At 40.9% G+C, this 11,996-nt stretch overlaps 1 protein-coding gene across 5 annotated transcripts in view; it reads left to right on the top strand.

Moving 5' to 3' along the window:
- Nucleotides 1-887: 887 nt before the first annotated feature.
- Nucleotides 888-11,996, top strand: part of LOC149303501 (von Willebrand factor A domain-containing protein 5A-like) — a 75,089-nt gene continuing 63,980 nt past the window's right edge. For all 5 annotated transcript variants that reach the window (XM_089479928.1, XM_089479925.1, XM_089479929.1 and 2 more), the window contains exons 1-7: nucleotides 888-963; nucleotides 3,933-3,990; nucleotides 4,249-4,451; nucleotides 5,821-6,043; nucleotides 8,222-8,394; nucleotides 10,157-10,271; nucleotides 10,392-10,564. In XM_089479928.1, the coding sequence (XP_089336054.1) occupies nucleotides 3,948-3,990; nucleotides 4,249-4,451; nucleotides 5,821-6,043; nucleotides 8,222-8,394; nucleotides 10,157-10,271; nucleotides 10,392-10,564 (930 nt within the window). In that variant the 5' untranslated portion in view covers nucleotides 888-963; nucleotides 3,933-3,947. The remainder of the gene's footprint in view (nucleotides 964-3,932; nucleotides 3,991-4,248; nucleotides 4,452-5,820; nucleotides 6,044-8,221; nucleotides 8,395-10,156; nucleotides 10,272-10,391; nucleotides 10,565-11,996) is intronic.

The raw sequence follows: 11,996 nt of genomic DNA, 5'->3' as shown, positions 1-11,996 counted from the left end.
TCTTCTTTGATACTCATGTAACAGTATCTCTCATTTCTATCCTATTATCATAACATGCCATACAAAATTAAATATCTCTTAATCCATGACTATGGTTGCTTGCCACTTTGCTGCCTTATTTCCTTACAATAAACTTGGACTGGGGACCCCTCTTCATCCACCTTATCAGTATCGCCATGATTCAATAATGATGTGAATCTGTCCATCTCTAACATTCCTTTAAGTTTCAGTAACCATTCATCTACAGACAGTCACTATTTCTTGTTTTTTCCTGTTTCTCTCCTTGTAAAAATCTAGATGCTCTAATCATATATAGGAGAACTCTTTCATATTTCCTTTCAATTTGAGGATCGAAATCTCTGGTCTTAGTTCAAAGTTTATTTGCAAGATTTCTAGAATTTTGAGGTGGACCCTAACAGGCTTGGCTTTGACATTTTTGATATTTCCGTATGTTTGTTTCCTTACCAAAGGCAGAAGAAGCCTTAAAAAATGTAAGGGCCCAAACAGACAGGCCCAAATAAAGCTGCTTTGAGTCACTTTGGAAGTATGCTGTTTAAATGACACATGTGTCCTAAGAGGCCAGAAGCTGTGCCAAAGCCACACTACAGTCCTAAAGGCTTCAGCACAGCTTTGGCACAGCTTCTGGCCTCTTAAGATGCATGTGTCATTTAAACAGCATACCTCCAAAGTGACCTGAAGCAGCTTTATTTTGGCCTGTCTGTTCGAGCCCTTAAATTTCCCCACACAAACCCCAGGGAATGTAGAGGGCCCACTGTGCATCAGAATGAGATTTGTGGATGGCAGGTACTGCATTGTGCCTGGTACTGAATTTGTAGCTGCTCCCTAGGCAGAGGCGGGGATAAGAGGCAAGGCTTTACTCTGACAAGCTCTCCTTTCACTTTCAGTTCTTTGGTTGTTTTGACCAAGGGAGGAGGCAGCAGCAAACCACCCAGGATCAGCAGGGTAAGACTCTTCTTTTCTGTGATTGCATTCTTTCTTTTTCTAATTATTCTTATTAAGACATTCTCCATATATATATATATATATATATAAACAAAAACCATAGCAGCATAGTAGAATAGCACACAGTTGCTGAAGCCTCTTTCCCATTTAGACATTAATCTGTATTTAGAGACTATGTTAATCATCCATTATTTATTGTTATAATGTATTCCCTACTGTGATACAAACTGTTTGATGTGTAAAGTGTATGCATCTACCAAGTTCGGTAATCTTCTTTTCAGGCAAACATTTCTGGTACCACAATCTTTTCTCCCATTTTTCTTTTCTGACCCATTCCTCTTTTCCCTGTCTTTCTTCGCATGTCTCTTTGAACCTTCTCACTTATATCTCTTTCTATATCTTTCTCTTTTATTTTCCTCTCCCCCTTTCTTTCTCATATTCCTTTTCAGTTTCCCTTTCTTCCTTCTTTTCCCTTTCTCTCCCCTCTCTTTCTTACTTTAATTATTTTGACATCATCTCTCTTTTTTTCCTTTATGCCTACCTTCCATTTCATCACTTCTTTCTGCCTTTCATGTTATTGCTTTCTGAGAAGGCTCTTCTGTTTTGTATGGATTGAATGGAGTGGCTTCTTCTTTGGAGCCCAAGATCCTAGGGAAGCCCAGAGGTTTTCTGTTGCAAACAGGACTAGATGCAGAAAGCATCTGGAGGATCATTTAAAGTTCATGTCCTGGACTGTAGTGGCACTCCTCTCAAACCCTGGCACCCTAAATCCTCCAGATAGATTGCCCTTTTCTTTCACATCTAGACCTGGGGCAGCAGAAAACCCTCTGAGCTTGTCATCTTGAGTCCAAAACACACTGCAGAAATAATCCAGTTTGAGGCTGCTTTAACTGCCTTGGCTCAATGCTACGGAATTCTGGGAACTGTAATTGTGTAAGATATTTGCCTTCTCTATCAGAAAGCTCTGGTGAAACAATAAACTAGGATTCCCCAGCACAGGACCAGGGCAGTTAAAGTGGTCTCAAACTGGATTATTTCAGTACTGTATTTTGGATCTTGGGCTCCTAAGAGGAAGCCAATCCATTCAAATCACCCTGAATCCCTGTTTCCTCTTCCTAGTTCCCCTGCTGGACTCACTAAAAGGTATGGGGTGAAAATCTCACTTTCCAGTCTCCCTCCCCACACCACCATCTTCCCTATTAAAGGCTGCTGCCACACTGTGAAATCAGTGCAGTTTGACACGCCTTTTACTGCCATGGCTCAACGCTATGGAATCCTGGGATTTGTAGTATGGCGAGGCCTCAGAACTCTCTGACAGAGAAGAAAAAATAGCTCACCAAGCTACAAATCCCAGCATTCCATAGCATTGAGCCATGGCTGTTAAAGCAGTCTAGATGCAAGGTGACAACAGCAGATGGGTGACAGTTCTACTTTGTTTTTTGTTTTGTTTTTTAACGTTATTGAAGTTAAAATAAAAATACACATGAAAAAACATTGTACATTGTTGAATGTATACATTGAATTGACTTTCTCTTCAGTATAAATATTATACAGCTTCTTTATAGTTTTTATTAGTATCTTGATTGAACCGCTGGTCACCTATTTTCCTTCATTTATAAATTAAATTAATCTTAACCTCATGAAAACAAATAAATCAATCTTAGCCTTTATTTTGCTGTATTATCATAACTTCTTTGTTTCTCTATATAAAATCTTTCTCACTTCTATATATCTTTCTAAACTCCGTGATTCTTAATATTTGAAAAGGTCATTCTTAATTCCAAATATGTCTTGCCACCAATTGGGGACCATTCTTCTTCTAGTTTATTTTTTGGTTTGTTGTTAATCAAATATGTGAATCTGTCCATCTCTCTTAATTCTTGTACCTTTATTACCTATTCTTCTATAAGCAGGCTTTCTTTATTTTTCCAATTTTTAGCTATCATTATTCTGGCTGCTGTTATAAAATGTAAGATTACTCTCCAATGGTTCCTTTCATCCTAGTCTTTCATAACTGATGTTATATTTAACAAGTATAAGTCCAGAACCATTTCAAATTGAATTTTAAATATATTTTGGATTTGTCTATGTATCTCCATCCAATATTCTGTTATTTTTGCACATGACCATCACACATGACATATAGAACGCACATCATTTTCACAGCGCCAACATTTTTGATCATGTAATTACAGATTCTATTTAATTTTATTGGTGTTAAATACCACCTGTTAGATATTTTCTTATAATTTTCCTTAAGATCTTGTGAGGTTGTAAAATTGCTTGTTCTTTTCCATGCTTTCTGCCAATCTTCATATGGAATTACATGACCAATATCCCTTGCCCACTTTATCATACTTTCCTTGATCATTTCTTTTTCCATGCCTCTAGTCAATAATACTTGATATGATATATTTTTTCCTGTACTTTGAACATAGATAATTTGGAAGATGAAGCCATTTTTCTGGGCCTAGTGGAGCTGTCTGCAGGAATCTGCCATGTAGCATACTCACACTATGGACTTAGAAGTCTATGGCTCCATTTTTATTGCCACGATTCAGCCCTAGAGAATCTTGAGGTTTGGGAGTTTGTTGTTGTATGCCTTCAGATCATTTCTGACTTATGGTGACCTGCAAGTCTTTGGGTGCAATTTGACACAACTGTTAAGTGCTGTAGTTCCATCTTATGGAATCCTGGGACTTATAGTTTTACAAGGTCTTTGACTTTCTCTACCAAACACGTTGGTGCTTCACAAAAGTACAAATCCCAGGATTCTGTAGGATAGAGTCATGGGCGTTAAAGTGATGTCAGGCTGCATTATTTCGATGCTGTAGATAACACCCTTTAAAGGATTGTAGCCTTATTCTCATGACCTCTTGCAGTCCTGCCAACTAAAAGCAAAAGCAGAGATAAAACTGTTGTTTTCTATAGTTGTTGGATATGTCACATGGCCTCTCCTTCTGTTTCAGAGATCATCATCAGCCATGACAACTGTTTGTGGCCTTCTGACAAAGTCACAGCAACCAGGTAAATCCTCTCCCTGTGGTTATTCAGCAAACGGTTTGCAGAATGGCAGTTATCTGATACTTCAAACTGTAAACTGAGTTTCAGGTGCTGTATACAGCTTAAAAATGATACTGTGATGGCCTGGTTCTTAGTCCAGCCAATTGGTTAGCCTATTCTTGAAGGGCCAAGGTGTCTGGAGAAGGGTCCATGCATCTGAGGACTCTGAGCAGGGGCAGCCCAAACTAGGCTTTGTACTAACTGGTCTGTTTCCTTGTCCAGTGCCGCTGAAAGGTATCTCCGTGGATGTGTTGGTCCAAGGCTTCATTGCTGATGTAGTTTCTGAGCTTCGGTACAAGAATGAGGAAAAAAACCCAGTGGAGGCTGTCTTTGTCTTCCCTCTGGATGATGAGGCTGCCGTATATGCCTTCGAGGGTGTGATCGGAGGGACTCGGATTGAGGCCCAGATCCGAGAGAAAAAACAGGTATATGAGTCTTGAAGAGACTAAATCTTCGGGGAATATTGTGGTCTAGTTTTTGAGGGGAGGCAGAACATTTATTAGAGAAGACATTACCTTCACATTGAGAGAGTCGCAGTGGTATAGTGGTTTGGTGTTGGACTAGGACTCATGAGACCAGAGTTTGAATCCTTGCTTGACCATGGAAATCCACTGGGTGACCTTGGACAAGTCACGCATTCTTAGCCTCAGAGGAAGGCAAAACAAACCTTGCCAAAAAAATCTTGTGATAGAGTTGTCATAAATCAGGAACAACTTGAAGGCACACAAGACAAGATCTTCACATTAACGTCTTGTGTCAAGAAGCCTTCATATTATGCTTGGAATTTGTTCTACACATAAAGCTTTTCAGATATTTATTTATTTATTTATTATATTCATTTATTTTTAATACAATATATATCCTCTCCTTTCTCCCAATATAGGCCCAAGGTGACATACACAAAAGATTTTTAAAAATATAGCTAAGAAACTATTATTATTATAATCGATAAAAAATTAAGGTATTCTCTTTTAAAAAGTCTTTAAAAATTTAAAACCATTTAAAGGCATTTAAAACATAACCTTGATGATGAACCGAGAGAAGACCTCAAATTTGCAGCAACCACTTAATAGCCAAAAGCCTGTCTAAATACAAAGATCTCTGGCTGCTGGTAGATGGAGAACAGGGTGTCTGAGAGCAGCCTAAGCTCAAGTAGGAAGAAATCCCACAATTGGAAACGATTCCCAAGAAGGCCCTCTCAGTCACATTTACATGAAGGGTTCTCCTGTGTTTTATTAGCCATGATTGTGCATTTACAGAACAGTCAACATCTTAAGATGTGATCACTGTAGGCTTTCTACCATGGAAGTGTGGTTTCAACTGGGGAACCAGGAAAGGGATTAAATCCATTTACTTTCCCCAGGCTTCGTGGCCTCAGTATGATTCTGGTGGCCCCACAGGTGCTTTCCTTTAGAATTAAAGAAAACCCACCAGGGAGCCCACAAACAAACTAGATTGGCCATTTCATATGTCTTTGAAGTGCTGAAGTTAAAGAAGGGCATTTCCAGATTTGAATAAATATTTTCCAGGTTTACTCACACTTTTGCTTTCTGTAGCTATCTTCAAAATAGCAGAACCTGTGTTAAGATTTAATAAACAAGTTCTATTTGCATGGAAGCCAGCAGTAGTGGCTTCTATTTGCATGAAAACCAATCAGTCAAAAGCCACAGGGTTTTTTAAGTTTCAAAGAAGTCCTTGCTTATTACTATATCTTCCAGCACCATTGACCTCTTGATACCTTATGATCCCTGTCTCTCTGTCTCTCTCTCTCTGTTTTGTGTTCATCCATTTCAGGCGGAGGAGGAGTATGAGGATGCTTTGAGTGAAGGCCGTGAGGCTTTCATGCTTGGAAGAGAAGAAAACACCAGTGACATTTTCACCTGCAGTTTGGGGAACCTGCCCCCTGAGGGGGAAGCCACACTGAAGCTGCGCTATGTCCAGGCATTAGCTCCAGAGCCTGATGGAGCCATCCGTTTTGTCCTGCCTGCTGTCCTGAACCCCCGCTATGTGCCACAAGGTAGCAATAGCAGCTTCATTTATATACCACTTCATACTGCACTAGGCAGTCTCTAAGCAGTTTACAACTGTAAACTTATTGCCCCCAACAAGCTGGGTAGTCATTTCAGTGACCTTGGAAAGATGGCAGTCTGAGTCAATCCTGAGCCTCTGGCTGGGACTGAATTCACAGACCTGTGGTTTGTGAGTGAGTGGCTGCAGTACTGGCATTTCACCACTCTGCCACCAGGCAGTGGCATCACTAGTGGGGTGCAGAGGGTGCTGCCCACACCAGGTAATAGCCTAAGGGGGGGGGGGATGACACCACTGCTTCTAAAACACCTATCTTTTGGCAGAAACAGGCTGTGACATTCATCTGTATCTCTTTAAAATGCTTTAAGAGATCATAGGAGTGGGGTGAAGCTCAGTGGGAGGAGAAAGGGGAGTGCTCAGAATTTGTTAAAATTAATATTTCAGATTTCAAAATTTTAAGTTTTGTGTTAAAAAATTGAAATTTTAAAATTTTCTTTAAAAACATCACATCTTAACCAAATCTTCACTACTTATCTGTAAATAAATTTAGGCTATTGTAATTTGAATGTGTATTTTGCTAAATGTTTTATGTCACAACTATTAGTACATTCAGTGGTATATGGGGATTAGGATTTACGAGTAACATTAGTGCCAAAAGGTATTATTAAGGATATTGTAGGGTATGAAATGGGAGGAGACCAACTCTAGGGACGCCACTGCCATTAGGGCTCTTACAAATCTGGAAATTTAGGAGTTAGACCCCAGATAAAAAAGCATCAAGGAACATAGATGTTCTGGTCCATAATCTTCTCTTATTTTGAGAACCCTTGGTTGGTGCATCAGAGAGATCCAATGTGGTGTAATGGTTTGAGTGTTGGGTTACAACTCTGGAGATCAGGGTTTGATTCTCCGCTCAGCCATGGAAACCCACTAGGTGTCCTTGGGTGAGTCACACACTCTCAGCCCCAGACATCCTCATGATAGGGTTGCTATAAGTCATTAATGACTTGAAGGGACACAACAACAACAACAGGGCATCTCAAATTGCTCCTACCCACACCTCATGTCTTTGTTTCTATATGCTGTTTGCAGCCACATGTCAGGCTTTCTAGAGACAGAAGCCCTCCAAGTCTTTAGGATTTCCACTCCTAGAAGCTCCATCTACCAAAATCACTGTTAAAGGACTGTGGGAATAGCTGTCCAAAATATGTGGATTGTCAAAAATTCACACATTCATTAAAGCTTGGTCTGCACATGGGACAGAATGAGGTGCAAGAATGTAGCATACCATTTAGAGAGCAGCTGGAGATGGGCACACTACTAATGTTCTTTGGCATCTAAATAAAATTTTAAAAGCTTGAGAAAAGAAGTAAGGAGTCTGAGGATCCTCCCCTTTCTCTTCCCCTTAATACTAGTCTGTTTTCCATTCTTTGTTTTTAATAATCAGAATTCAAAATTGCATCCCTACTTCCTCCAAAGTGCTGCCTGAAGTAATGCATTCCACTATCAGGATGCCAAAACCCTTGTTTTGGAAAGTATGTAGAGTAAGCCTAAGCCAGTCCCAGTCTTATTGTGACCTCTCCCAGTTAAGGTTCTTGCCTAATAATATGCACAATTTGTTTCCTTTATCCTTCCATTCCTAGAACTGTGCATCATTTAGGATATAATTTTCAGTGTAGCATATGGTGATGCTGTTAGTTCAGTATAAGATTTTCAACAAGAACTTCCCAAAATTCACAAACACAGTGGTAGGAACTTGAGATTTAAAATAATTTGAATGTGGTACAATGCAAAACTTCCAGTTTTGTCATCCAGGCAGAGGGCTTTAAGTGAAAAACCAAAAGTCTAGCTTTAAATCCCTATATGTTCAACTGTGTTTGTTGTCCAGAGTTCTAAGAGGCTTCTTAACAGTTACATAGCAGGTTGACCCTCTCTCTTCTGAGAAAAACTACCTTTTGAATTTGATTAGCACTTAAATTTGTTTCTGATTAGTTTTTAGTTGGTATCTGCACATTTCTTCTAACTTGAAATAGAGATTTAAAGTATTTGGATGTGGAGCGGGCGGAATGAAGTTGGCAGATTAGTCCACCCTGGTTATTGCTCTCCTATTGCTCTCAGTCCACTGAGTTGTGTTGTCATCACCTTTTGTGTGTCTCTTTCTCCTCAGGATCAGAAGGAACCACTGTCACTCAGAATATAGCACGAGTGCCCAAGGGACAGCTTCCCTACACACTTAGTCTGAGTGCCACAGTGGAGTCCACCTATGGCATCAATCGTATAGAATCAAAATGCACCCTTGAGCCACTGCGCTACATAGCCGAAGACCAAACCAGTGCCCAGGTAGGGCTACTGATGAGTTAATGACAGTTTTGGAAAACTAGTGTGTCTTTTGTTCTGTTCTCCGTAGCAAAGCCCATACACATCCCATCCAAATCCAGGGCAGTTTGTACTGGGACATTCAGGCCAAGCTAGAAATGTTATGTTTACACAGCTAATCCGTGCGGGCAGAAGTGATAACATGGACTGGAGTCATGAAATATGAAAATGAAGTCTTCACTGCTTAATGTTTTCTTAATCTGTGTCAACATATTTCCTAATCTACTTTTAGATGAGAACATTCTAAGAAAAGCTCTAATTGCAAATACCCAGCAGATAGTTAGGGAAGATTTCCTTGGGAATTGAGGGGAAAACCTAATATTATATCTCCTCCTACTCCCATGCCACGGTTCTGATCCTTATTACCTTCTCTCTCCCCATAGCTAGGTTACCTTGCTATTTTGTTTGCTAATTCACTGTTTTGAGCAAGAATGGGCCTTTATCACCTATAAAGGATAGACATATAACAGTACACTGACTCATTATCTTCTGTATGAATCACCAGGTGGTGGTTTGCTTTTTGAGCTAGGGAGAGGCATACTGAAAACAACACAATGGCTTTTTTGTAGTCCTATTTGCTGAATTGTCACTAAACTGCAAGACTAGTTCAGCAGGTGTAGCCTCAAAGTTTTAAAAACAGAAAGCACCAGAATCCACCACCATCAAGCAAGTCACATGTTGATATCACAAGGCAGGCTGGATTCGAGGAGTTAATCCCAGTTACAGTGCTATTTGTCATCTCTATGCATGAGCAAACAGCACTATAGAATAAATGAATGAACGAGTGCAAACATTACCAGGTTAACAAAAAGTATGCATAGGGTGTGAGAGGCTTCATGCTGAATCCAGAGTGAATTCCTTTAGATTAAGATTGCATTTGAGACTGGCAGTTTTAAGAGATTAAGACTTGCAGCCTTAAAGTGATTATATCCAAGCCCAGTTTCCAGGCTGTAGAGGAGGGATGGGCAGCTCCTGAGGTCTGAGATCCATTAGTTCTGCTCCCCAGGATCCCCTGGGATATGCATCAGGCCCTCAAAATGAAACTAGAAACAAATGGAAGGCAGTGTCCTATTTTGACAATTATTAGGTTTGGAATTAAAATAAAGTGTGAGGGAAATCACATCAAAGGGATGCAAGTGTTTTAAAGATAAACTATTCCCACCTTTTCTTATTATGTTCCTGTGAGGGAAAAACATTCCCTTCAAGAAACATAAAAATGGCCTTGAGGGAACATGTTTCCCACCCCTATTGTAGAAAGAGAAACACTTATCCTGATTCATGAGTGATCTTTGCATTAATCTAGAATAGGGGTTGTCAGCTATGTGAGGCAGGGCCAATTCTTCCATCCCAGATGCACAGCACACATCCCATGAACTACACCCTGAACACATCAAGCCCCACTATCTTCATTTTCCTCTGCTGGCTTCAGAGGACTTTGGTCAACTCTGGCCTAGAACTATCATCATGCCTATACAAAAAGGGCAGATCGGCAAAGAAACAGCAGGCAGCCTCCTCAGCCGTTGATCCCTTTGAGTTACAGTGATCGTTCATAACTTAATTTATTATCCCCACTTAGAAGTTCAGCTGGACACATGGTTTGGAAATACATATTGCACAACCTGCAGTAATGTTTCCAAATGATGTACAGCGAAGGGAAAACAGAAGAGGGGGAGCTCATCTGAAGTTCAGTTGGCAAGGTGTTTTGTTTATCTCTCTCTTCCCAAAGGTCTCTTTGGCTGAAGGGCACCAATTTGACCGAGATGTGGAGTTCCTGGTATATTACGAGGATGTTCATAAGCCTAATGCCCTCTTTGAAGCTGGGAAGCCTGGAGTTGTCCCTGGTGAGCAAAGCCTAAGGTGATGGCGGGATGGGGGCTGCAGTGAAAAGGTTGCTGTGAACCCATGTGCCACCATGGGTTGCAAATCCTTGTTTGGACATCCCTTCTTTCTTCAAAACACAGGTTCACTGATGGGGGACCCAGCACTTCTGCTTACTTTGTACCCCAGTATCACAGCCTCCAAACCAGGTCAGGATGCTACTGGGGAATTCATCTTCCTGCTGGATCGTTCTGGCAGTATGGATTGCAACACTGACTACAGTCAGGATTCACCCTTGCGTATTCAGAGTGCCAAGGTACCCTGTGGATACATGAAATGGAATAATGGGACTTTGGGAAACGTGGGGGGCAGTGTGTGCTGCTGTGTATGTGACTGATGTTAGTGGGTGAAGTTAATCTTCTCCAGACTTTAGCCAAGGTGCTGAACTATGTCTGGCCAAATCAAGCTCATCACCTTGGATAACCCCTTTCAACTTCAAAGAAAACCCAAGAGAAGATTAATCTTGATTTCAGTAAGGCCTTTGACAAGGTTTCCCATTACATTCTTGCAAACAAGCTTGTAAAGTGTGGGCTAGACAAGGTCACTGTTACATGGATTTGTAATTGGTTGACTGCCTGAAACTAAAAGGTGCTCAACAATGGCTCCTTTTCATCCTGGAGAGAAGTGACCAGTGGGGTCCCACAGGGCTCTGTCCTGGGCCCAGTGCTATTCAACATCTTTATCAATTACTTGGATTACAGAATTGGGGCCATACTTATCAAATTTGCAGATGACACCAAATTAGGAGGAATAGTTAATATTCCAGAGGACAGGATCAAAATTCAAAATGACTTGAATAGACTAGAAAGCTGGGCCAAAGCTAACAAAATGAAATTCAATACGGAGAAATGTACGGTACTGCACTTAGGGCAGGGAAAAATGCACAGATATAGGATGGGGTACACCTGGCTGAATGAGACTACATGTGAAAGAGATCTAGGAGTCCAAGTGGACCACAAGTTGAACATGAGTCAACATTGTGATGCGGCAGCTAAAAAGGCCAATACAATTTTAGGCTGCATCAATAAAAATAGAGTGTCTAGATCAAGAGAAGTAATGTAGTGCCACTGTATTCTGCTTTGGTCAGGCCCCACCTGGAATATTGTGTCCAGTTCTGGGCACCACAATTCAAAAAGGACATTGAGAAACTGGAGCGTGTCCAAAGGAGGGTGACTAAAATGGTGAAGGGTCTGGAAACTATGTGCTATGAGGAATGACTTGGGAAGCTATGGATGTTTAGCCTGGAGAAGAGAAGGTTAAGAGGTGATATGATAGCCCTGTTTAAATATTTGAAGGGATGCTATATTGATGAGGGAGCAAGCTTGTTTTCTGATGCTCTGAAGACTAGGATCCGGAACAATGGATGCAAGCTACAGGAAAAGAGATTCCACCCCAACATTAGGAGGAACTTCCTGAGAGTAAGGGCTGTTCGACAGTGGAACACACTCCCTTGGATTGTAGTGGAATCACCCTCCTTGGAGGTCTTTAAGCAGAGGCTGGATGGCCACCGGTCAGGGATGCTTTGATTGTGATTTCCTGCATGGCAAATAGTTGGACTGGATGGCCCTTGTGATCTCTTCCAACTCTACGATTCTATGATTCTATGGCCCATTGACATGGAAACTGTCAAATGCCACTGATGCTCACAGTGGTTCATTCTCATGCACCCATTTTAATCTAACAATAAG

The sequence above is a fragment of the Sceloporus occidentalis genome, unplaced genomic scaffold, assembly GCF_023333645.1.
Source record: "Sceloporus occidentalis isolate IW3139 unplaced genomic scaffold, rSceOcc1.0.p SCAF_14, whole genome shotgun sequence".
NCBI classification, from domain to species: Eukaryota; Metazoa; Chordata; class Lepidosauria; order Squamata; family Phrynosomatidae; genus Sceloporus; species Sceloporus occidentalis.
This window is presented reverse-complemented; position numbering and strand designations above follow the sequence as displayed.